This window comes from Talpa occidentalis, unplaced genomic scaffold (assembly GCF_014898055.3).
Source record: "Talpa occidentalis isolate TD23 unplaced genomic scaffold, MPIMG_talOcc4v2.1 talOcc4.4, whole genome shotgun sequence".
In the NCBI taxonomy this organism is placed as follows: domain Eukaryota; kingdom Metazoa; phylum Chordata; class Mammalia; order Eulipotyphla; family Talpidae; genus Talpa; species Talpa occidentalis.
Genome location: NW_023604295.1, coordinates 27,211,055 through 27,236,509, shown reverse-complemented (window position 1 = coordinate 27,236,509; position 25,455 = coordinate 27,211,055). Strand labels below are relative to the sequence as shown.

General features: G+C 38.3%; 1 protein-coding gene across 1 annotated transcript in view; it reads left to right on the top strand.

Annotated features, from left to right (window-relative positions):
- GNB4 (G protein subunit beta 4) overlaps positions 1-25,455 on the top strand; it is a 48,002-nt gene that overhangs the window by 2,133 nt on the left and 20,414 nt on the right. The window contains exon 2 of the mRNA XM_037525145.1: positions 25,302-25,400. Coding sequence (XP_037381042.1) covers positions 25,344-25,400 — 57 coding nt within the window. The 5' untranslated portion in view covers positions 25,302-25,343. The remainder of the gene's footprint in view (positions 1-25,301; positions 25,401-25,455) is intronic.

Below are 25,455 nucleotides of genomic sequence, written 5' to 3'. Positions count from 1 at the left end.
ATTTTTTAAATTTTTTTCAGGCACATTTATGAAGTGCACTAACTGTGTCAAGTTCCTTACCTTGTTGAATTAGTTTAATCTGCATTTATTAAACATCTGTTCTGGGCCAGAGGTGATATTATATTTATATTTTATTCTATTTACATATCACTTTAACTTGACAAAGGAAACATTATCCAGTTCCATAGGTAAGGAAACTGTGCTTCTGAGATATTAAGTAACTTGCCGGTGGTTACTAAGCTGTTAAGTAACTCAGCTGGGATTCAAGGCCAGACCTCCCTGTCTCTGAAATCCATGTTCTTTTCTCTGTGCCACATTGACTTAGGGCCAAAGCATGAGGAATGACCCTCAACTACTCATTGGCATATTAATAAAATTTCGAAGACTTGCCAAAGACGTGGGAGTGTTTTTCCAGCATCATCATTACTATCCATCCACGTTATTATACAGATGCTCACATCAGTTATTCTTTCACCTCATTCCAGGCTACATGTCTCTCCCAAAGTTTAGAATTTCCTCTTCTCTTTAGCAGAATTTTCCCTGTTGACCTTAATAGGTAGTGATAACTTAATTATTCTTCCAAAATAATAACCCCATTTTAATGTAGGTTGCCTAGACCCATAAATATAACTGATTTGAAAGGTTAAAAACAGAATTGCACCCTGTTTTACAATATGGGAACCTTTTGATGTTCCTTAAATTAAAACAAACTGTTTTGATAGCTATTTACCCCCTGCAATTATCCCTGCCCTGCTGCCTCTTCAGTTGTGCATTTCTGTGGAATCATTTATGTTCTTATACAAATATTGTTATTATACAAACATATGAAGGGACTGCCCTATGACCCTGCTCCGCCTTGAGAAAGCATAATTTGATAGAACAAAAATAAATACCAGAGAGGTAAGAAGAAACTAGTCACCTCTAGTGGTTGGGTAGAAACTGAATAAAATGTATGGTAGAGGTGGTGGCACCTCTCTAGTTATACCTGTTTGTACACAGACAGCCCCTAACTTTTGATGGTTTGACTTAACAATTTTTCAACTTCACCCTGGTGCAAAAACCATATGTATTCTGTAGAAACTGTACTTTGAATTCTGATCTTTTCCCAGGCTTGTGACAGGTGACCATATTCTCTGATGATGCTGGGCAGCAGCAGAGGTCTACAGCTCCCAGTCAGCCATGCAAGCAGGAAGATAAACAAACAATACAGACTGTTTTTCCCTTTCAGTATGGATTCAGTAAATTATGTGAACTATTCAACACTGTTATAAATAGAGCTTGCGTTACATGATTTTGCCCAACTGTAGGCAAATGTAAGTGATTCAAACACATTGAAGGTAGGCTAGGATGTTTGGTTGACTCAATGTATTAGATCCATTTTCTACTCACAATGGGCTTATCAGTATATAACCCCACTAAGGAAGATCTGTAGTTTTGAGTTTTGGAAATTTGTTAATGCTTTATCTGCTAAAAATAAAATCAACAGGATTGGGTAGCTGGAATTCCAAAATTGAGTAAAGTAGCAGCAGCAGAACCAACTGCATTTCAATGAATTATAGAAACTTTAAGAAGAGAAAAAATAAATGAATCCAAGTAAGTTTTTAACACAGGACATTGACTAGCATGCCCTTATTCTAAAGATAAAAAACCTACTTCTAGTTGCCCACCACCACCCACAATCTTGAACTTTGTGTAGTAAACTCTCAATTGTGTTGGTAGAGAGCAATTCTTAAAGTTATTCTGTGTGTATTTTACAGGACTGAGCAAATGAATAAACTCATTGATATTTTGGGAGCTAGGGTTTTCCCTGTGAAAGAAGGGAAATAAAAATATGAAATGAGAGAAGGTAGCAAAGAGCTTTGTGTTAGACTGGAATTAGAGTTATCCATATGATGTGATTATACATTTATTTCCTTGCTGACTGATGAAAGGGCTTTGAAGCTGGTAACATCCCAGTAGCAGTGAGCACAACTAGTATCCATATCTAACTGTATCCATATCTAACTAGTATCCATATCTAACTCTGTTCCAGAGTTAAGACAAGAAAAATAGGAGGTGAGTCTGGAATATCTTGTATCACAAAGTAAAGAAGTTCCCCCAAAATGATGTGGCATGTCAAAAGAACAAAGGAATGAACTCAAACAGCCAAATCTGGGGAAATAATCAAAATGAATAATGGTAGTAATGGATTACAACTCATGGAATACCATAAAACCCACAAATCCATAATAAAAACTAAAGAAAGGGGAAAGCTCTTCTGAGTAGACTTCTGATAAACAATACAGAAGGGGCCTCCCTGGTGGTGCAGGGGATTAAGCACAGCACTATGAAGCTATTGGCAGCCACTGCAGCATGAGTTGGATCCCCGGCCAGGGAGGTGACCCATATGGCGCAGCAAACCTCTCCTGTCTTGCCCGCTGCTTCCCTCAGCAGTGTATTTCAGCCAGTCTGCCTGTTCTGCTCCCCACTCTGTCTCTGGTGAATCCTCTCACCCCCCCACCCGCCACACCTCTGGCCTATACCCTAGTTCTTGTATGCATAAATAAATAAGCCTTTTAAAAAATCTATTTAAAAAATATAGAAGTAATAATAGAGTCAAAAGAGTCATCACTTTGCAGTCATCATGGTAATTTGATTCAGGCAAGTGTTACTAATGGAGAAAGTATGATGGGAAAGGATATTAATACAGTTTCCAGGAATCTCTCTGGAGAGTAATGATCAAGGGGAAGTCAGTCATTTTCACAGTAGAGGAATCTGGCAGACACCACGTCAAGCCAGTGATCAAAGTTAACATCACCAATAGTGGGTGTTCCTTTGATGCGCTTGAACTAGAGCCTCATGACTTCTCTGTGGTATTTACAAAAAGCATCACCAAAATACAATCATGAAGACACTTGGGAGGGAACCTTCACTGAGGAATATTCCACAGAGTAACTGGCTTATACTTATGTTAATGTCATGAAAGACAAAGGCCAAGGAATTGGTCCAGATTAAACAACATTCAAGAGATCTGACAGTTAAATGCAGCGCACAGTGCATTGGACCTTGGATGGGGGAAAAAAAATCATTGCTCTCTGAACATTATTGGCACATGGGCAAAATTTGAACGTGTACTGAATATTAAATAGTATTTCACCAATACTATTTTGATGATTTGTTTTATTGTGGTTATATAAAAGTGCCCTTGTTCTTAGAAGATAAACAAATAAATAACTTTGTAATAAAAAGTTAAAATATTTTCAACTTACTCTCAAATGGATAAGCAGTAATAACCATCACCTACACATAAAGTGATACAACAAATGTGGCAATTTTTTTTAAGATTTATTTATTTTTGTACAAGAACTGGGGTACAGGCCAGATGTGCGGGAGGGTGAGAGGATTCACGAGAGACAGTGTGGGGAACAGAACAGGTAGACTGACTGAAATACACTGCTGAGGGGAGCAGTGGGCAAGGCAGGAGAGGTCTGCTTCACCATGTGGGATTCTCACTGGCTGGTCGGAATCGAACCCGCGCTGCAGAGGCTGCAGACAGTCTTACAGCACGGTGCTTAACCGCCTGTGCCACCAGGGAGGCCCAAATGTGGCAATTGTTAACAATTGATGAATGTAACTGAAGGAAGCAAAGGAACTACTCTTTCCAGCTTTTAAGTTTGAAATTTTTTAATGAAAAATTTAAGACCTCAAAATATAAAATAATGCTATTTTGTGTTAAAAGCAATCTTTGAAAGATTCCATGTAGACTGTTCCTACTCCTTAATTTCTGATCTTGCATCTTCTTAACCCACTCCAGAGAGATTTTATCTTTCCTACACTGTGTAAGCATTGAGGACATGCCAAATTGGGTCTCTCAGCAACATTTGACACAGGTGATAGAAAACTACTTCCTTATTAAAATATATTCCTCCTTTGGCTTCTGGGACACTGACCCTGATTTTCATCTTGTCCCACTGGCTGTGGTATCTTATTCTGCAACTGAGTGAATGGTACCAGCATCTATCTAGTTGCTCAGGCTAGAAATCCTAATAGTTATCCCAAATTCCCGTTTCACTCATCTTACATCTTTTCTTCAATTGTCAAGTATTATGGGCTCCAACTTCAAAATTATTCCAAATTTGGCTCTCTCTTACCATCTCTACCGCCACTACCCTCGTGTCAAACCACCTTCTTTGCTGTTCTAGACTACTGCGGTAGACTCTAACTGCTCTCTCCTTCCACTCTGTTCACTGCAGCCAGCATGTAAATTAAATCAGATAATATCTCTCAGAACCATTACTATTAGGTAAAATCTGAAATTTTCACAATGGTGAAGAAGTCTGCATAATCACATAGTTGGGCTCCTGCTTGTTTCCCCAATCTCATCTGCTCCTCTCTGTCTTGCGCATTCCCCTCCAGACTCACCATTAACCCAGCATGCAAGTTAGTTTCTGCCACAGGACCTTTGCATTTACTGCTTCCCTTGCCTGCAGTGCTTCCTCCCAAACCCCCTTAAGACATGACTTAGACACTTGTTTCATTCCGGTCTTAGATTAATTTATTTTAAAATAGCCATCCTTGTCACCCTCTACCTTCTTAAAGTTTTTATTTCCAGTATAACAATCTGTCCTTGAAATTATTTATTTATTTATTTATTTATTTATTTATTTATTTCCTTTATTATCTGCCTCTCTGACAGCTATAAAAGCTCCATGGCAAGGGGGACTCTTGTTTATTGTTGAATCCCTGTGATGTGCCTACCATGTGGTTGGAACTCAGTTTGTTCAATGAATGAACAATGAATGTATTTGCTACCTTTTGCTGTATTTTATCCAATGCTACTTCACATGGAGAAGACTGAAAGAATCCTTAATGTTAGTGTTATTTAAAGGTTTTTTCAAAATAACCAAAAATAAAACAAATTTAATTTAAAGAAAAACAACCAGAAATTGTCTGAAAAGGCAGTTGAAGCAGATCAACTCATGCAAAAAGTTCTATGATTTGGTATCACAATTATTGGAAGGATTTGACTCTCCTCAACTGTCTTTAGAAGCCAACAAGTTATCAGCTTTATGTTTCATAACTTTATCTTTCTTTTGCTTGCCCTCTGGTGGTGATAATATTAATAAGCAGCAGCTGGGTAGAATAGACACTAGGAAGAAACACAAATCGCAGGACCTTAATCCCAAACTGATAATTAACTTTGAAGTTACAAAGATTTAAAAATTTAATTTTAGGTAGATTCTAAATTAACCATAATCTGACTGGAAAGGACAAAAAGAAAAAGGGAGTAATAGATTTGAAGAGAGATGTGGCTTAGGATGAAAATAAAACTATTCAGTTTCCTCAGTGTTTTGATTACTTAAAATAATTCCTGACTAAATATACTTCTTGTTTGGAAAATATTTTTACTATTTTTCCAACGTTAGTTCAAAGATATCTTTTTTCTAAACTGTTATATTAACTTGTTAACCTTTCGACATTTCCAAATGTCAGTTGACAAATGTCAGCGGTGAAGCCAGGATTCAGATCCCAGCGGTTGGGGACTGGAGGCAGCTCTTCGTCATTGCGCCTCAGCACCGCCTTCCCACCGGTGTCCTGTGGATGGTGCAGGTACCAAAGAAATCCCCTTGGTGCAGTAGATATGAAAAAACCTGCTTTTAAAGTTTACAGAATATGTTCAACACCATTTTTCCAGTATGCATTATGCAAGCCTTTTCTTCCAGAATTGCTGAGAAATGTATCTTCATTAGGCTGTTTTGAGGTAGGAATCACATTAAATGATTTCTGCCCTCGTGTCCCACTGACTTGATAAAACAATAAATATAAATTTAAAGTTTGTCTTAATGTCCATATTTAATATTTAACACCAAGTATGGCTTAATTCCCCCCTAATTCTGATGGTAATTCTTACTTTCCCCCCTAATTCACAAGGTTTGTTCCTGTGCCATATAGTCACTGCCATGGAAATTTAGTGTTCCTTGCCTGGGTATGGGCAAATATCATCAAGATGCTTATCTTACTTACAGGTGGAACCCCAAAAGGGAGCTTGTGTTAAGGGGTTATCATTAGTATTGTCATCTTTGCAAATACTTACAATCTTTAAATGTTCTCTTCTAAGTAGCTACCTACTGTTTTATTGTATGGATGTACGGTATCTGTTCTCCTATTGATTTATAGTTCTAATTTTTTCTTATATAAGCAATTGGGGAATGACTGTTCTTCAATATTCTTACCCACTCAAAAGTGTCATGTCTTTAGAAACCTTGTGTTCTATTCTGTCTCTGAGCTTGTCTCAGAGAACATGATAGAATCTGTCTGTTAAGGACCCTATGTCACCCCCTTGGGCCAGACAAAAGTGAGGATAGTGGGCCCTTTGCTCAAAAAGCTAATAATCCCTGGGGTTTTAACATAGGAATTTTGATAGTGGAAATGGCTTGACTCAGTTTTTTCCCCTTCAATTTTTATGCATTCCCCACTCAAACACCTTTACTTAGGAATTATTTAAAATGTGAAAACGACTTTATTTGGTACTGTGAAATTAAAAATCCAATAATGCAGTGGAATAAGACTTTATTGTGACACGATGCTAACTGGCATGTGACATAGATTATGTATTATATTTGCAGGTAGTTAACACTTATAGTAGCCAGTTTTATAAGGAAATAATTTGAAATATTTTTAACTTTCCACACTTTCATAAATTTAATTATGTACTTAAATTATGTACTTAAATGGAAAAGTGGTAGACAACTAATTCCTTAAGGAAGCTGTAATTCATCAACAAGGAGTCTTCTTTGTGGGAATTACCTATTCAGTGGGCCTCTAGGAGGCATTTGGGGAGAATAAACTTAAAAAAAAACTTTTCTTGCCATCAACATAAAAAGCAAAAATAGTTGGTATTTAAAATTTTTTGACTTATGTATTAGTTTTCATTGTTACATATTAACCTTTATGGGAATTAAAACTTATCAACAAGGGACTTCTTTATGCTCATTAATTGTTAATGTGCAATTAGGGAAACTTTTGGGAAATGGCAAATTAAGCCTCCCTGCACACACGAAGGTGCCCCATGCCTTAAGACATAAAGAAAGGAGACTTGTACATTTCACCCTTGGTTATATGAGATCTTATAGTGAGGGAATATCTTTTTCAAGTTTTTGGAGATGACAAGGAGACAGATTATAAGGGGGTGGTGAGATCAGGAGTGATGTGCGTTTCCTTGAGCTGCTGAAGAGCAGTATCGGCATATGTGTAGTGAGTCTTGCAGAATGAAAACATCATAAGGAAACTCAGAGCAGTGAAATAAAACTCAATGTGACTAAATTTAACTAGAATGAAGATACTGTTCAAACCACCTGGTGGAGGTAAGCCCCATTTGATTGATGGATTTTGAGAACATTTGGGTGGGGTAAAGAGTGGGAATGGACTGGAAACCCATTATTAATTAAGCATTGATTTTTTTTTTTTATGATGTTTTGATACATGCACTTCAGAACAGGGTGAGAGAATTCACCAGAGGTGGGAAGTAAAGAGGTGCGGCCATGTGGGATGATCGAACGTGGAAACCCATTATTAATTAAGCATTGATTTAAACCCAGGATAGCAATCATGTGATATTTTGGTAAATAAAACATGATCTTTAAATAGCATTAGTGGCTAGCTGCTCATCTCAGACCAGTATGACATAAGTACATTTCCTTTTTAGTTAGTAAAACCTTCACAGTTTTATATTGTGCCTGGATTTATGGCTTTTTGTTAGTAAGAATGAAATCTGCACAAGACCCTGGGTGCTATGCCTTCTTCCTACCTATTACTGGTAACTTAAAGATGTTTCACTTTTTTAAAAAAAAGTGACGTGTAGAATTGTAGGTACTTTTCCATGAATGTTAATTGCATAAGTCATATTTTGGTCTGTGAAGACAGTTGGCAATTAAGCTACATCATGATGCCTGTAGACACTGACAAGCATTTGAAATTCTTGTCATGTTTCATCCTTTAGTGGTGGTATTCACTAAAAAAAAAATAAATAAAAAAAATAAAATTAGATTTACTCCAGAGTCATTCTGGTCAATTCAACTTTTCCTTGTAAAAACAAGACTATGATTTAGTGACACAGTGATGAACCACACATGATCACCTGTTGTGTTTGTTAAAACACAAAGTGCTGAGCCCCACCCTTAAGTTTCTTATTTTTGGGGCCTGGGAAAGAATCTAAAAATGTACATTTCTAACAAATTCCTAAGTGATGTTGCTGGTCCCCACCCTTTGGGAACAACTGATTAACCTTTTTGGTTAAATTAGTGGTTATCATTTATGTAGTAGCCTTCTTAAACACCTGAAGGATATAGCCACAAGCAAAGCATTGGCATAAGGTTGGGGTGGGTGACAAGCAAGGTGCTGGTGGGGTGGGGTCAGGTATTGAAATCTTCAGGAGGTGCTGTGACACTATAAGGATTAGTACTCTGCTTGTGAATTCTCAGGAGGTGATTGTCATTTGAGAAAGTCCTCTAAATGATGGCACGTTTTTTCTTCTTATCTCTCTTCCACTTGGTATCTGTCCCCCTCACCAACACCCACCCAACCCCCATTAGAGAGCCCTGGTCTATATGAAAGACAGCTGATGGGATAGTTTATGTCCAGGAAACAGAAGACAGCCTTTAGAGTTAATGAAGAAGCCTCTGTAGTTCTCAAGGAGTGAGGGAGAGAAAGAAGTAGTTCACATTGCAGCAAAACTGGAATGTTAAGGCCACAAAAATAATTCTTTCTAATAATAATTTTATTTTCCTTTTTTGTTTACAGTAGTATTGTTTTATATCTGTTATCTGATAACTGGCCAGTATAGTGTTTATAGTCATAGCTTCTTTATATTTTGTAAATGTGTATCATTTAATCCCCAAAACAATCTTATAGGGTAGCTATTTGCAATGCCACTATGCAGATGAGGAAATTAAGACTCAGGTGAAACAGTTTTTAGGATCACACAGTAAGTAGAGTCATATTCTGACTATTAAGTTGTATGAACCTGGGTTATGTCTATAACCCATAATAGAGTTTTTCTTCATTGAATGAGGAAAGACTATGACCTACCTTTTGAGATTGATTTGAGTTGTTAAATGAGTTACTGTGAAGAGCTTTGAATAGTGCATGGAACATAGTACACTTTAAATGTCATGTCTTGGCTGACTAACTCCTACTTAATGTCTTTTATGTTTTGGGGGGTTATCTTTCGCTTGTGCTATATATTACAGGTCAGCAATGCCTCGATAATTTGGAGATTAAAAATGCTTTGAAAACTGTAGTTTTTTTCCTAAGTCACTTAGTGGCAAAACCTTATATAATTTGAACCCAGTTGGTTCCATAATCTGACCTGAACTATCCTGTAGTTGGTAGTTTATTTTTTCCTAGCCTAATGTGACTTTGCTTACATTTTCTGCAGAAATATTCCTTCTTGATAATGTGGGATGCTACCCTGTGGTCCATTTGGGGCATTATGTGATACATAATGAATACAGCCTTGTAAAATCTGAAAACTTCCAAATTCTGAAATGCATCTGTTCCTGGGGCTTGATGGGAATGAGCATGGAGTCCATGGTATATGTGAGGATGTACTTAAATGTCTATGTTCTTGTTTTCTCTATAAATTCCAAAGAGCTGAATTTATTCCCATGTCGCCCCTGTTCTTTGCACATAGTAGGTATTCAGTAAGTGTTTGGTGAATAAGTGCACGATGTTAGAACATACCGGTTAGGTGAAGAGAAACAAACGTGAGAGCAGTATCTCATATTTCCTGGAACAAATAAAACAGCCTTCAGTTCAAAAGAGGCTAAATTGTTTCACTTAGCTCACTGTAGTGAGAAATGTGATAGCAAAATAAAAACACAAAACTTAACACTTGTGAAAGTTTCAGCATCGCTAACTTCTATTTTTCATTTATACCCATTTGTCCCATGCAGTTCTAGGGTTGGAGCCATCATCTTGAGAAAGCCACATGGGAATATCTATCTGTATATGGAGTACTTGGGGTGGGCGGGTAACTGTGTTTTTAAATTCCTTAGTTAGAATGATCACAAAAGCTTTAAATTCAACTACAAATTCATTATGGGTTTTAACAAATTAACAAAGAATAGGAATTATGAACTTGCCATCTATCACAAAGAAAAAAGTAGAATAATCAAGGATTTAGTTAGAAGAGCAAATTTGAAGCTAACTTTTCTGATGAATAAACTTATATGTAACAAAAGTTGCTTAAATTTTTAAAGTTCAATTTAAAATATTCTTTCATGTCTTACATGAGCTTTCATAATCAGTATGAAAATTATTAGTAGCTAAGAAATACTTGTATTTCCTTGTCTTATATAGACTAAAATAGCCCCTTATTAACACAGCAGTATAATTGTGTAGGCTAGATAAAGCCTTGTTTTAGTAATAGTTCTATGGCTATTTTAAGAAGTGGAAGTAGAAGGCCATCTGAATTATGCTACTGTATTTTTTTCCATTTAACAAACTGCCCTGAATACAATGAATCATTGGTATATTTTGATATTTGTAACTGGTACAGCTGAACTTTTAAAAGACAACTGATATGTTATTTTCTGCTCAATTTACAGTGCTTTTTCTCTATGGTAGATTTCAAATGTGTTAATACAATCGAATATTCATGTTGAAAAAGAACTTTGTGAAATGGTTAGTAATTGAGAGAGCATTGTGATTATATCAAACTAATTCCTGTTCAGTTATTAATTTAAGATTTCTTTAGTTTTCTTCAGTACCACTTCAGCTATTAACTGTGATAAGCAATTGTAATTTGAGTAAAAATCACCACTGGTAAAATTTCTTGACTATTACTCTATTACACCATACCTTTCTGATAATTTTCTTTTCTTTTGTAAAGATAGAGATGATTCAGGTCTCATACCTCTCCATACCTCCCCTTCCACCTAGGAGGGAAGTTTCATAACTAACTGGCTGAAGGTAGAACTGGGGTACATAATATTTAAGAAATGAATGGAGTGGGACAAGCCCATTAAAAATGCAAAAAAGGAATAATTGGTAAAGAACAAGGAAGTGTGGGTTTCTGAAAGCCACACTCAGCTGAGACATCTGATGAGAGGCCCTTTGAAAAGAGGCAGTCCACACGTGCAGCTTCAGTGCCCAGCTCTTCTTATCTCAGGCAGGGTGAGCCTCTGTCTAAGCCTCTGTTTCCTTCTCTATTTTTATTTCATTTCTTTCCATTATTTTATCATCCCCAGTTGACTTCCGGTGTGTTAAAAACCGAGACACAGTAAAATTCTTAGAAGAGTTTTTTTTAACAAAAATCAGTTTAGATTGGGCAGTGGCAAACTGGAGGTGATTAAAAGGCCCACCGCAGGATCTAGGGGCAAGACTTTTGCAGAGAAGACAGGAAGCAAAGCAAGAAAATTATTTGAATGACTAACTTAAGTGATTGCCTTTTTTGGGAAAAATCTAGTTGGCTGTGATTATTCATTCACAGGTTTTGATTCTTAACTTTGAGGCATTACAGACATAGGTTTGAGTTTGTTTACATAGACTGCTAAGGTATTAGAAGCACCTCAGTCTAATAGTTTTTGTTTAATTTATAATAGTAGATGCAAGAATTGTGTATATTATAAATATTTTTAATCTTTAACCCTATCATTCCCTTTTATATATTTATATTTGCTTGTATGGGAAAAGGGAATTGATTCCCCTTTCTTCTTTTGGTAATTTTACATTGGCAAAAAATCAAGTTAGCATTAGATAGACTGACAAGAGAAAAATGCCAAAATGAGGTTTAGTAATAATATGTGTTCTTGGGGCCTCCCCAGTGGCGCAGCGGTTGAGCGCTGGGTTGCGAAGCTGCCCGCAGCCTCTGCAGCGCCGGTTCGATCCCCACCGGTTCGATCCCACATGGCTCCCGCTGCTCCCCTCAGCAGTGTACTTCGGTCCTTCTGCCTGCTCTGCTCCCTGCTCTGGCTCTGGTGAATTCTCTCACCCTCCCGCGCTTCTGACTCTACCCAGTGCATGTATAAACAAATAAATAAATCTTTAAAAAAAATAATAATATGTGTTCTTGTAGACATGGGAGAAACCCAGTACAAAACTGAGTACCAAAACAGCTTGTCACCTCCTTAAATAACTGCAGCTAAAAACAAAGGCTGGGGTGGGGTCAGTTATGTGTGGTTACTGGGAAAGGCACGCGGAACAAAGACATGACTATTGAGGCAGATTTAAGTTGCTGTCTACTCCACTAATAGAGTTAAAGAAATTTCTTCTTTCCACTAGGGAAGATACAAATGGCAATTTTTTCCTTTCATATGTAAATGCATCATATAAAAGGGCAACCTCCATCCTGCTCAGTGTATCTACTATGAAACCATCCTTAAGCTAAAAAGACATATTCTGGGGTGACAAATTTTGCTCCCTTATACTTGCTTACTGATAATATATAGAAACCTATAAAGCAAACCCCCATCTCAAAAATTAGAAAATAGCAATTATTTGCAACTACTTATGTGCTTCTTTCTTATACTATATCATTCCTTCCTTAAAAAAAGATTGTTATTAATATGTATGCTTTCCTAAACAATATGATGATTTTGGTTGTTTTGAGTTTTGAAAAAGTATTACTGGTCTGTGTCATCTGGGATTTCTTTTTCTCTGAATATTATTTTTAAGATTCACCTATATTATATATTCCTGTAGTTATTTCATTTTCACTGCTACTTAGTAATTCACCTAGAAAACACTACACTTATCCATTTTCCTTTTTAGGGGGCTTTAGTGTTACAGTTTATTGCTATTACAAGTAGTGCTATATGAATCCAGATTTTGAATACATCGAGTGTATGTACTTGTGTTTCTTTTAGGTCTACTTACGCAGAAGTGGAATTGAATTGCGAGATTGAAAGATACGCATATCATCACCTTTGTTAGATATTACCCAACTGCTTCCCAAATAGTTGTCCTATTAGAATGAGTTACTGTTTTCTTCTACTACTTTGCTAACTCATGGTTGAAACTTGATAAAAAATTGTCAGTGTAATAAGTGTATGAAATCATTTTTTTTTGCATTACACTGATTATTTAGTATCCTTTTATTTGTATATTAGTCTACTCAGTTTTCCCTCCATACTAATGCTTTGTATTTTTGCATATCTTTTTAATGAGTAGTCAATCTTTTCTATTGTTAGTTTGGGAAATTGCTTTTAAATTCTAGATGTTAATCCTTTATTAGAATTTCAGCTAGCGACTAACTTTTCCTACTTTCTTTTTCTGGTTTTGGCTTTTTCTCTCTCCCTTTGGGGTAGAAGAGAAACTCTCTTCCCCCCATCATGAAAACTGTTCTCAGTTAATATTGTCTACAGGTCTTGGAAACTGTGACTTTAAATGAAATGAACTATAATGAAACCAGTTTTATCATAGACTTACTGATATAAGTTTAAACAGTTTGTTTTTGGTTACAAAAACATCACCAAACCTAAATGCGGTGGGGAGAAATATTGGGGTGAGGCCAGAGGTGTGGGATGAAAGAATTCACCAGAGACAGAATGGAGAACAGAAAAGACAGATTTATTGAAATAGCTTGCAAGGGGAAGGGAGAAGAGAGGTCTGCGCAGGAAGGAAGATTTGAGGTGCTCTTTAATACTCTGTTTTCCTGGACTTTCTAAGTTGGGATTCCAGTTTGCACCCAGTTATCTGCTGGGATGTCTGGGCTCCAGTGCTGGCCTTTGGCATAAGCACATCCTGGCCCTGCTTCTGCATTTCTGGAGCTTTGCTGGTTGTTCTGGTCCTAGTGGTTGGTCTGTCCCCAAGGCAACCTTATCAATTCCCTTATCTATTAAAACCTCCCAAACCTGCCTGCCTGGCAAGGAGTAGGGCCTTAGTTTTTTAAACTTACTATTTTTTTAAACTTTTAAATGATAACCCACAAAATGCTCAAACATGTTAAATGATAACTTTTACTCATGGATTCATTTTTAATTTAAAAATATTTTATTTTAATTTTTATTGAAGTAACATTGCATTGTATTAACTGAAATAAAATTCTGAGTGATAGATAATATAAATTGATCAATTGATCGATAGATAACAAAGAATTTATTAAGTAATCAAAGTGAGGATTTGAGCCTGGGACACAGTCTGACAGATTTTCCTATGAGAACTGCTCTACCCCTCCCAAGTTTGAGTTCTATTTGTATACCTTGTCATATAATAGCATACATATCAAAGAGGAAAATAGCAAGTGATTGGTGTTCAAAATACAATTCTCTCTCTCTCTCTCTCTCCCTCTCTCCCTCCCCCAACCCCTCGCTTTCAATACTAGGATAATTACACACATCACTAAACCTGATGGGCACATCTTTTCCACATGGGAGGAAACTGGAGTTCCTGGAGAAAATTCAAGAAGACCAGGAATTAATTTTCTTTTGTCATCAGCATAACAGAACTTTGAATGATGTAATTTTAGACCTGCGTACCCACACAATCGAAGATGTTGGCTCCTATAGCTGACCCCTCCTCAGTCTTATATATTAGGGAAAATTGTAAAAGTCAATGTCAACAGTTGTGAATGGGGTGTGTCGCTGACCACCGAGTGGTTAGTGGGACTTCAGAAAGATTCTGGTTGTGTATGTTGGAAGCTTTTTTTTTTTTTTAAAGTAGCATGCTTGATTTCCTTTAGACATTAGCTTTGTGGTTGTTCACCGGGTCTGGTCTTTAAGAAAGGAGTTTGGAAGGGCTGTAAAACACAGAAGGTTTTCCAGACTGGAGTGCAGAGATAAGGCGATAAATGGACTGTTTCAGGAGGATCATCTTCCTTTTCAAACAGGAAGTGTCTGTCAGGCAGATTCACCTTGCTGATGTTGACAAGGGAGTTCCAGGCTAGTTAAGATTACATTCCTGGAGGGATTGAAGCCACAATTAAGTTAGGTTTTAACTCTTAGTTTAATGACGTGGAACTTAACCCAAGTGAATCCATTTTGGACCGGTTGTCACTTTTTTAGCAGAACCTGTATTAGATTCATGTCGTATTAAATGCATTGTATAACATCATCTTACCCTCGTCAGCCTCTAGGCTTTCCATAAATCGTTTATTTTCTACTAGTCTATGCTAGATATACTCCTTATTGATATTCTCGGGAACAAACAGTTGTTGGGTGAGGAGAAAAGACCAACAGAAAGTCTGTGTGATCGATATATACCTTTTCAGTGACAAAACTAATAAGTTTTTTTTTTTTTAAAGAGTGAAAAGTTACTTCCTTTTTTTAGTACCAGATAGGAAGGGGTAAGGAAGATGGGTTTGACATATTTTCAGATATCTAAAGAAAATTTGAGGTTTTCTATGTAGGGGAAGAAAAATAATTTTCCCTTCTGAGTTCTTGGTTGACACCACCCAGTAATAAAAAAAACAGATTAACAAGGGAAAAAGAGTTTATTAAAATGTATACCTCAGAGTACAAGAGAGATACCCAGGGGAAACTGAATTAATTCCTTGATGTAGGGGCCTCCCTGGTGGCACAAGGGGTTAAGACACAACCTATGAAGCTATCCACAGCCACAGCAGCACAAGTTTGATCCCCAGGGAGCTACCCACATGGCCAGGGAGCTACCCACATGGCGCAGCAGACCTCTCCTGAGTCGCCCACTGCTCCCTTCAGCAGTATATTTCAGTCAGTCTGCCTTTTCTGTTCCCCACTCTGTCTCTGGTGAATCCTCTCACGCCCCATACCTCTGGTCTGTACCCCAGTTCTTGTATACATAAATATGATAAATCTTAAAAAAAATTCCTTGATGTAGCCCCCAGTTTAAATATGATCTTCAAAGACAAAAGGAAGGTGGAAGAGGCCAGTCTTGGGAGGTTCTTCAGAAAAGTAGGAGTAAAAAGAGTAAGGTTTGTTATGCAAATTTAAGGCCTTCTCCATTGATAAAATTCTCTTGTGATTTTGAGATATAATCGCTTCCTGATACAGGTTCGGCACTCTTACAAATGGAATTTTTTCTTACAAATGAAAGTTTCTATCTCAAAGGTAACTTCTTTTCAGAGTCTGTTATTTCTGTTTCTCAAAATACTCCCCTTAATAAAATGTCCTTATGCTCAAAAGACCTATTTTGGGGTGCCATATTATACTACCCTTCACTGGACACAGCATCACAGAAAGGGGTCTCATTTTGCTCCTTGGGAACATTGCTCAAATGGTCCCTTTGTTCCCATCATGCCTCCTTAAACTTGGCTGAAATTTGCTGGACTTGATGAGGCTTCAGCATTCCAAATGAGGAAGTGAGGTCATGTATAGACAACTCTGTTTGAAAGTTTTTAATGAAGGACAGAAAAAGAACTGTAAGTGATGGTGAAATAAGGAGTCAAGGAATTTTACCTTTTTTAAAGATCTAAATAAACATAAAGTAAAATTTTGCGGGAACCCCATGTCTGATCTGGTGGGCAAACTAACAAGCCATCTTCATAGGCTTCCTCTTCTATGCATAAATCTACTTTGCCTGAAGGTGTAAGTCAGTCTTCTTGTAATAATGTAATCTGAAAGGGCAGGTTCCATGTTCTCTGCCCCACTTTATCCACTTTATGAAGGGTGGAGCTGAGCAGCAAGGGAAAGCCAATCAAAAGGACTTGGCAGAGACTTGGAGGAGTTAGAGCAGTGAGACAAGTGAAGAAGCTGCCACACCTGCTTCTTGGCCTTGGATTTACACCAGGGACTTGGGGACATCGAAGGCGACTTTGAAGAGATGTGGGTGAGAACCCTGTAGGGAGTTTGACAGTGGCAACCTTTATCTTGATTTTTACTTTGATATTGCTCCCTTCATCCCAGACTTTACACTCCCTTCCTATGTTTCCCCACCAGATGGTGTCTTAGACTTGTGGCAAGCTTTTGGGACTCAGCAGCCCTACTTTGGGCCAGTCTTGTTTGGCTGAACATTTACCTATGAGGGCATGGGTAACTTTGGGTGTTTCATGTGGAAACTATATCCTTTCTTCTCTCTGCACACTAATTTTATAAAGTTCTTTTCTATTGAAGGTCTTAAGCACTAGAGTATACTTTGTCCTAATGCGGTAGATGGCAGAATGCATTTAGAGTGTGGAAGTTTGGGGGTCTTAGGGTGACTCCCAGTCTGCTGCTGACATTTTCAGAATAAAAAAGGATTTAATGTTGCATGTCCAGCCTTTGCATTCTTTTAGAGAGGTGAAGATTGGATCGTGCATTGCCTTCCTCCAAGGTCAGCATATCTTTGGATTCTTTAGATGGAGACAGTGCTGAGCCAGAAGCACCTGCTATCAAGAATAGTTACTTTCCGGAACTCTCCTGCACTGTTGGTAGGAGTGCAAACTGGTCCAACCACTATGGGGAGCTGTGTGGAGATTTCTTGACCTACTAAACATAGAGCTTCCATATGATCCAGCAAATCCACTCCTAGGTATTTACCCAAAGGACACAGAAACATCAATTCCAAAGAGCACCTGCACCCCTATGTTTATAGCAGCACTGTTTACAATAGCTAAGCTTTGGAAACAACCCAAATGCCCAAAAATAGATGACTGGATCAAGAAGATGTGGTACATATACACCATGGAATATTACTCAGCATTCAAAAAAGATAAACACATGCAATTTGCAGCAACATGGATGGCGCTGGAAGGGATCTTGCTCAGTGAAACAAGCCAGAAAGAAAAAGAAAAATACCGGATGGTCTCACTCATAGCAGGAATCTAGAAAACTTAAATAAGGGACCAGGAAAATGAATAACTATCAGAAAGTGAAAATCAAAATCAACAAAAAACTATGAATCAGAGACACTCTATGGAGGGTGAGGGGCGGGGAGGGGAGGGATTAAGGTCAAAATAGGGGGGTTGCAATTGTATGGGGAATATAAAAATAAAATTTATTTAAAAAAATAAATAAAATGTATCTTCTGAAAAACTATTAAAAAAAAAAAGAATAGTTACTTCCCAAAAAAAAAAAAAAAGAATAGTTACCTTCTTTGTGCAGTGACTCACTGTTTCTGGCAATATAAACTAGATTTGTGCTGGTGTTTGGTAGAACAGCATAGAGTAATATCTGTTTGGTCTGCTTCCCAGGTTCGAAGACTCGCTTTTAATAAACTCTTTTTCTAACCTTGAGATTTTATTTTTCAGTTAACAAAGGAACACACTTGGGCCTATTTTAACCATTAATTGAAAGGATGCAAGTAAAAGGTTCCCCACAGGTTGTTTGCTGGATGAAAGTGAGGAATTATAACTATACGATAAACAGATCAAGCTGTTAACACCTAAATATACTGATCAATTGTAGTTGTGCTGATGTGTGGCATGAACAACATTAAGTTCCTCCTGATGTACTGTTAAATGACCAGTTGTAGTTGTACAATTAGGAAGTCCATGGTGTCACATAGAAGTATTCCTGAGAAAAATACAGGCCAAGAATGTACCTTTCTAAAAAGTTGTCACTTTGGCATGTAGATTATTTGAAGCTGAAGTTAATTGAGACTTTAGGCTCATGAGAAACTTTTACTACTCACTTAACTAATGTAAACGTTGTAAAATTTTCTGGGGACTCCCTACCCCTGGCCTAGCAGACTAGAGAGTGAAGCCGTTTTCATTGGCTTCATCCTTTGTGCAGGATTCTGCTGCCCAAAGGTAAAATCAGTCTTCTCAGATATAAAAAGGTTTTAACAATTGGTAGCCAACCTTTGTATCTCTGTGGTGCAGTCATTAACAAGGAAAAAATTAACTCCTGCATTGCCTTCCTCTAGTAGCAACAAGTTTTTAGGTCAAGACAACTTAAAACTAGAAGCTTTCCTCCTGTTAAGAATAATCACATTCTTAATGTCAGTGACTCACCAGTCCTACCTATTTACACTAAATTCAAATGTGTGTTTATTGAAACAGCTTTCTTTCTTTGGAATTGCATCCTGGGTACAAATCAGCACTTTGATTATCTAATAATCTGACTATTCTTGAAACTTTATTTCCCATTAACACTACCTAGAAAAATGAAAATTGGGGTTAGTACCCAGATTTAGGATTTTTTAATCAGAAATAAACTTTCTTTTGGAGATACTTTCTATACGTTAGGCCAAATGCCTAATTGCAGAGCATCTGTTTTCATGTGAGTCACCCCCTCTGTATCATGTGAGAACCTCTTCTCTCTCCTGAGAACCCAGGCCCTTCTCATTCCCTCATTTTGCCCCCATGGTCTTTAGACTCTACATTCATGTAAATTCCACATACATGTGTAATTAAATTTATTCTTTTATCCTACTAATCTCTACAATGTTATTTGATTGCTGGACCAGCCCAAGAAGAGCCCAGAGCAGTAGGGAGAAATTTCTGTTTCTTCATTTGTCAAACATGTTGAATCTGAACATCATCTAGCCTATGTATCTTCCTTCCAGTTTACAGGCAGTGTACATGTTTCCATCCCTCCTGCCATCTGAAAGTTCCCATTTGGTATTTAGCAGGTTATTTTTAGGGCCTGGGAATGCTCAAAAAAAATTCCATATAAATTAATGGTAATAGTATTCCCAGACTCAAAAAAAAAAAAAAACCTACCAAATTATACCAAATAGGAGTGTTCTACTTTTGGGTAGCGGGAGAAACTTGCTAAGTAAAACTGCAAGGAAGTTAACTAAATGTGGTACATTCTACAGGACAAGTGGCTCAGTCTATCCAATAAGTCAATAGGGAAAAAAGAAAGCAGATGGTAGATATTTCTAGATGGAGAGATTTAAGAGGCATGACTAAATATATTATGTGGTCCTTAGTTTGGATCCAGATTTGAACAAATCAGATATAAAAAGTCTTCGATGGAATAACTGCAGAAATTTGAAAGTGAATTGTCTTTTTAGGGTTCTTAGGCCCACTTCCAATGGGAGAGTGTCTGGAGGCTTCCCGATACTAACAAGCAACTCTCTTACTCTTGGACACCATGGGGTGTTTGAGAATTCAACTCAGCTCTGACACAGTCTGCCTAGTTCTTGTATCATATTCCACAGGTTATGGATTCAGTGTCCCAAGGCCCTCCAGACACCAGGCTCAAGCCAGGTTGTTTGTACTTCTGACTTAGACCACAACCTCCTCCTCAGGTTTGGTCAATGAGTTAGAACTTCTCAAAACTCAGGAAATGCATTTTAGTCACTAGATCACATATATAATACAACAGCTACAGCTCAGGAGCAGCCAGATGTTAGAGATGTACAGGGCAAGGCATGGATCGTCCATGCTCTCAAAGTGCCTCTTTCCCCAATCTCCACGTGTTCAGGAGCCTGGAAGCTTTCTAAAGCCCATTTTGGGGCTTTTATTACATAGGCATGATCGATTAAATCACTGGCTGGTGGCAATTTTGTTAGAGGCAATCTCAGAAATAAAAGGGGTGTGCCTCAGTTTGTGAGTCCTTACTGATATGCTTAAGACCTCAGGGTAAGACTCAAAAGCAGATAAGCAAAAAGGAACATAAAACAAGTTTGTTTACAAGGAGCATTAAAAGAAGTGTGTGTGGGAGAGAGAGAAAGAAGGAGGGAGGAAGGAAGGAGGGGGGAGTTGTTTGACTTGCATATGGCTACACATTGTCCTACTAGCAATACCAGGGTGCCCCTCAGAGCTGTAAAAGCAAGAGTCAGGCCCACCTGCCTTCAGTGTTTTAAAGCCCCCACCACCTAGCTGTTTGCCCTTAGCTCTGCCTCTGGTGCTCACTAGCCCTCCCCCCCGCCCCCCCATCAGGAAATCATGGCATTCTGGGCATTGTAATTCCTTTATAGTTGATTTAGGACAGCATTCTTTGACTCTTTACGGTTCCTCTGACAGTTGAACTACACCCCAGCCCATCTCTCTTCCCTGGAGGTCTGTGGGTGAGACTGGAAGTTCCAACTCTCTAATTTCATTGTTGGTTTTCCAGACAACCAGCACTTGTCTTTAGGTGCTTCCCTAAAAGTCACCTTATTCACGTAACAAAAGCCATCTTTGCATACTTAGGAAATTCTGAAGGTTTTGATCGCTGAGAGTCAGGAACTGGAAGAAAACCAAATGTTTATGAGAAATATATTTTGGTCATTTAGGTGACCAAATACATATTTTTCTTAAAAAATCACATATTGTAGACTGCATACTAGATTATTACATAGTTACTGTTAATTTTGTTAAGTTTATTAATGGTTTATGGTTAGTAGAAAGATGTCTTGATATATGGTGATGTATGCTTAAGTATTTAACGGTGAAATGTCTTGATATCTGTAATTGACTTTAAAATACATCCACAAAAAAAAATAGATGAAGCTAATACAATAGTATTAACAACTTAAAAACCTACATTGTGGGTATTATGGATATCCTTTACGGACATCCATATGGAGCTACCTTTCTGTGTTTGAAAATTATCTTAATAAAAAGACTAAAGTCATGAGAAAAAAGTGACAGATGGAAGATAGTAGAAAAAAAGGGATAATTAGAAGTATAAGAATACTGGAAGTGGTCAGATTTAAATGATAGGTGGAAGAATTGGTCCAAATGACAGAAAAGTCAGCTCTTCTATTAGAATAGAAAGGAAGGAGGAGCATATGGCAGGTTAGTCATTATGGATGGTTATGTATATGAAGTATTCAAAAATTGCAAACATTCATACTTGATGACAACTTCATGATGCGTTTTACTTTATGATATAGAAGATGAGGTTACATGCTACAAGAGGGGTTGTGAGAAACTCAAAATCTTGAAAACATCCCTAAGGTATTAGTTACCACTAAAAGTGGAAGTGTTGTAGAGCAACCCCGATACAAAACGGGGTGCCTGACTGTGGGTCCTCAGGCACGCTTAAAAGGACTTATCAATGCTCTACTGCAGGCACACGGGAAAGGTTAATAAAAGGTTTATTTACAAGGGAAAGGGAAATGAGGAAATGTACAGCTCTGGGAGAAAAGTGGGAGACAGAGTTTTAAATGAGTCCTACCCGATCCGCCGATCAGGAATCCCAAAATGGCGCTCTGAGAGCTGGCCGCCAGCCAGGAGCGGTGAAGCCAGGAGGCGAGCGATCGCGAGCCAGAGAGCGAGCAAGGCCCACGTGTTTGGTTTTTATATCCAACCTGGCTGCCCAACTCCACCCTCAGGTCCCAGCCACCCTCCCCTTGGTGGTGATGGGATTTGTCTTTCCCAATGTCCTGATGGCTTTAGGCTGGAGTGGGGGTGGAGTCCACAAAGCCTGTATGAGATTATCTCAGGACATCCTTTCCCCCTAACAGAAGGAATGAGTGAAAACTCCATAGAGGGACCAAGTAGTTTGGAGGACCCAGTTGTAGCACAACTAATGTGCCCCACTGGCTGACTTTTTCAATCCGTGTTTGGTAGTTTGGGTCTTAGCTGAAAAGAAAGTAGGTAGTTAGGTTCATCCAAGGTTGTGAGTTTGCCTTGAGAGAGTAAAAAAATAGACGGGTTGGGTAGCTAGGGTGCTGGCAAAATTGTTGATGAAGTCTTGGCCCTGGGATCTAATCTGCATAAGGAGGGAAGTGTAACTTTCAACCACAGGTGAATATATTTTGATGCTCTAATGTGCTGCACACTGATTATGGTCAACATACTGTGTTAGGTGATTTTAAATGTCCTAGCCACAAAACAGAAATGGTAGTTCTGGAATGTGACAAAGGTGTTAGCTCACATTTACACAGGGTGATCTTAGTGCGGTATATAAATGTGTGAAATCAATGTATTGTACACCTTAAGCTGACACCATGTTATGTCAATTACATCTTGATTTTTTAAAAAAGAAGGGAAGTAGCACTGCCCACTGAATTCCAGTTGGAATCCTCACCTTTCTTATGAGCCTTCTTCTTTCAAAGAGTGTGAAAGTTCTGGGATTTTACATACTTCCACACTAATAAAGTAACTGTTACTGTTTCATTGATTCTGGCAGAAAATGAGATTGCTTGGTCAGACATCAAGCACAGCATGCCCATAGCATAGGAAGTATGTACAATACATGTGCAAACAGGCCATTAGTCTACTCATTCTTAGGACTGATTTTTGGGGAGTTCTTTGAGACATGATTCTCTGTGCTTCTCAAATCTCATGGGGGTGACACAGGTGCATCTGAATGGATGCCACATATTTGTTTGGTGTCACAGCACAGAAACATTGGGCTTGAAGACCTCACCACTTTCGTGGTTAAGCAAACCTGTTGTTTGTCTTATGGGTACACATTGTCTCATCTCTCAAGGTTGCTCTCTACAAATACAATATTGAGAAGTCAACCAGTAAGGACTCTATTCTTGAGATACCCAGCAAGAATGGACAGGGACATTTAAGACTCATAACCTCTCCTGGCAGTCCCTGAATCTACAGAGTGGTAATGAAGCAACTGCTTTTAATTTTTTTTAGAAATCTACTTTTATTTTTTGGCTTTTCAGTAAATTTAGATCCTTGAGAGGTACAGTGCCGCACAGATTCTGTGTCCTGTGGCCCTAGCAGGAAGATTGTTGCAGAATTTGGCACTAACTATGCCGCTGTTTCCCTGGGTATGTGTTACCTTTCCTCAGATTTCTCTAGTTTTATTTGGCTTGCCACCAGGAGTCACTGTGTTGCTCTTTGTTTTGTGCACATAAGTACATCTCTTGCGTAGATAGAATTCAGTTTCATCTCAAGCATAAACACCTTCACTTTCAAGACGAGCCATGTGCTCCCTGTGGTCCCGAGACTTGGAACACAACCTTCTGGCTCTATGTTAGGAGTTGAGTCCTGTTCCAAGTAGGCCTTAGTTATTTGCCCCCAAAGTTCAGCAACAGGAATCTTGCCCAGCTCTATTTTGCTATACTTTCATCCTTTGGGGAACCCAGGCTGGAAACTCATTTGGTACAGATCATAGACTGGCCTGAGGAGCTCTTGCCCAGCTGCAGGTCACTCCATTCCAGAGAGTTCCCTGCATGTGGGATTGGCTTTGGGGAATGGAATGGCAGTAAGGAGTGTGTTAGGGGTGTTTTGGAATGACCCTAAAAGTTATGAGATCCATTAAGAGTGTCTTGATACTCCTTTTTAATACATGACTGATCCAGTAGGAGGAACTTAACACCAGTCCTCCTTGCCCAGGATTTTATGGAACCCAGAAAACGAAGCAGCATTGAAACCAATTAAGAGTTTTGGGCCTCCCTCGTGGCACAAGGGATTAAGCACCACACTATGAAGCAATCCACAGCCTCTGCAGCACAAGTTCGATCCCTGGCTGGCCAGGGAGCAACCCACATGGCACAGCAGACCTCTCCGGACTTACCCGCTGCTCCCCTCAGCAGTGTATTTCAGTCAGTCTGCCTGTTCTGCTCCCCACTCTGTCTTTGGTGAATCCTCTTACCCCCCCATCTCTGACCTGTACCCTAGTTCTTGTATGCAATATAAGATTATAATATAAGATCTATCTATCTTGTATTTAAATAAATAAATCTTTACAAAAAAAATTAGAGTTTCTAGTATTTTGGAGCCTGCCAGCTCTCAGGTATGGTCCAACAAGGGCGATTAGGGTTGTGACTTTAAGGAACCTGCATGTTGCTTATTTTCATGAGGCAGAATGATATTCCATGTCTGGGATCTAACCCACTTTAGTAAGTCAGGAGCTTACTAAATTGCTAAATGGCAAAACTTTAGCAAGAATTGGTTAAAACTCATGAAGAAAATTACCCATTTGCTGAAAATTTAGATAAATGGAGAAATATATCACAATAATAAATTGAAAATGGAATATTAGAATGATGTCAGCTCCTCTGAAATTACTTTGTAATTTAATGCCATCGCAATCAATCCTAATAGATTTACTTTTATTATTTTTTTATTGATTCAGCAATGGTTTTTAAAACTATATGTATCAGGAGATCTATTTCTTAATTTGACAATATGTTTAAATTTAACCCTAAAAAAAATAAACATTTGTATCACCATTGATAGAATTAAGGGTAGTCATCACAGATTTCCTCTTAGGAGTGTCATATTTTCTCTCTCTCTTTTTTAAAAGATTTATTTATTTATGCACACAAGAGCTGGGGTATAGGCCAGAGGTTTGGGGGGGTGAGAGGATCCACTAGAGACAGAGTGGGGAACAGAACGGGCAGATTGACTGAAATACACTGCTGAGGGAAGCAGCGGGCGAGCCTGGAGAGGTCTGCTGCGCAATGTGGGTCACCTCGCTGGCCAGGGATCAAACTCATGCTGCAGTGGCTGCAGGTAGCTTCCTAGTGCTGCATCTTAACCCCTTGAGGCACCAGGGGAACCCCCATATCAGTAATTTTAAAGTAGGTTAATTTACTGGTTAATTTAGTGAATCTCTTCTCCCACTCTTATTTTTTAACAGTTGCTTTCCCTTGTTAATTCCTGAGGGAACTACAGTCTCAGGATGAGTGAACTGGAACAGTTGAGGCAGGAAGCAGAACAACTACGGAATCAGATCCAGGTAAGAGCAAGTTTTTTCATTTTTCATTTTAACATTTTCAGTACCAGCACCACTG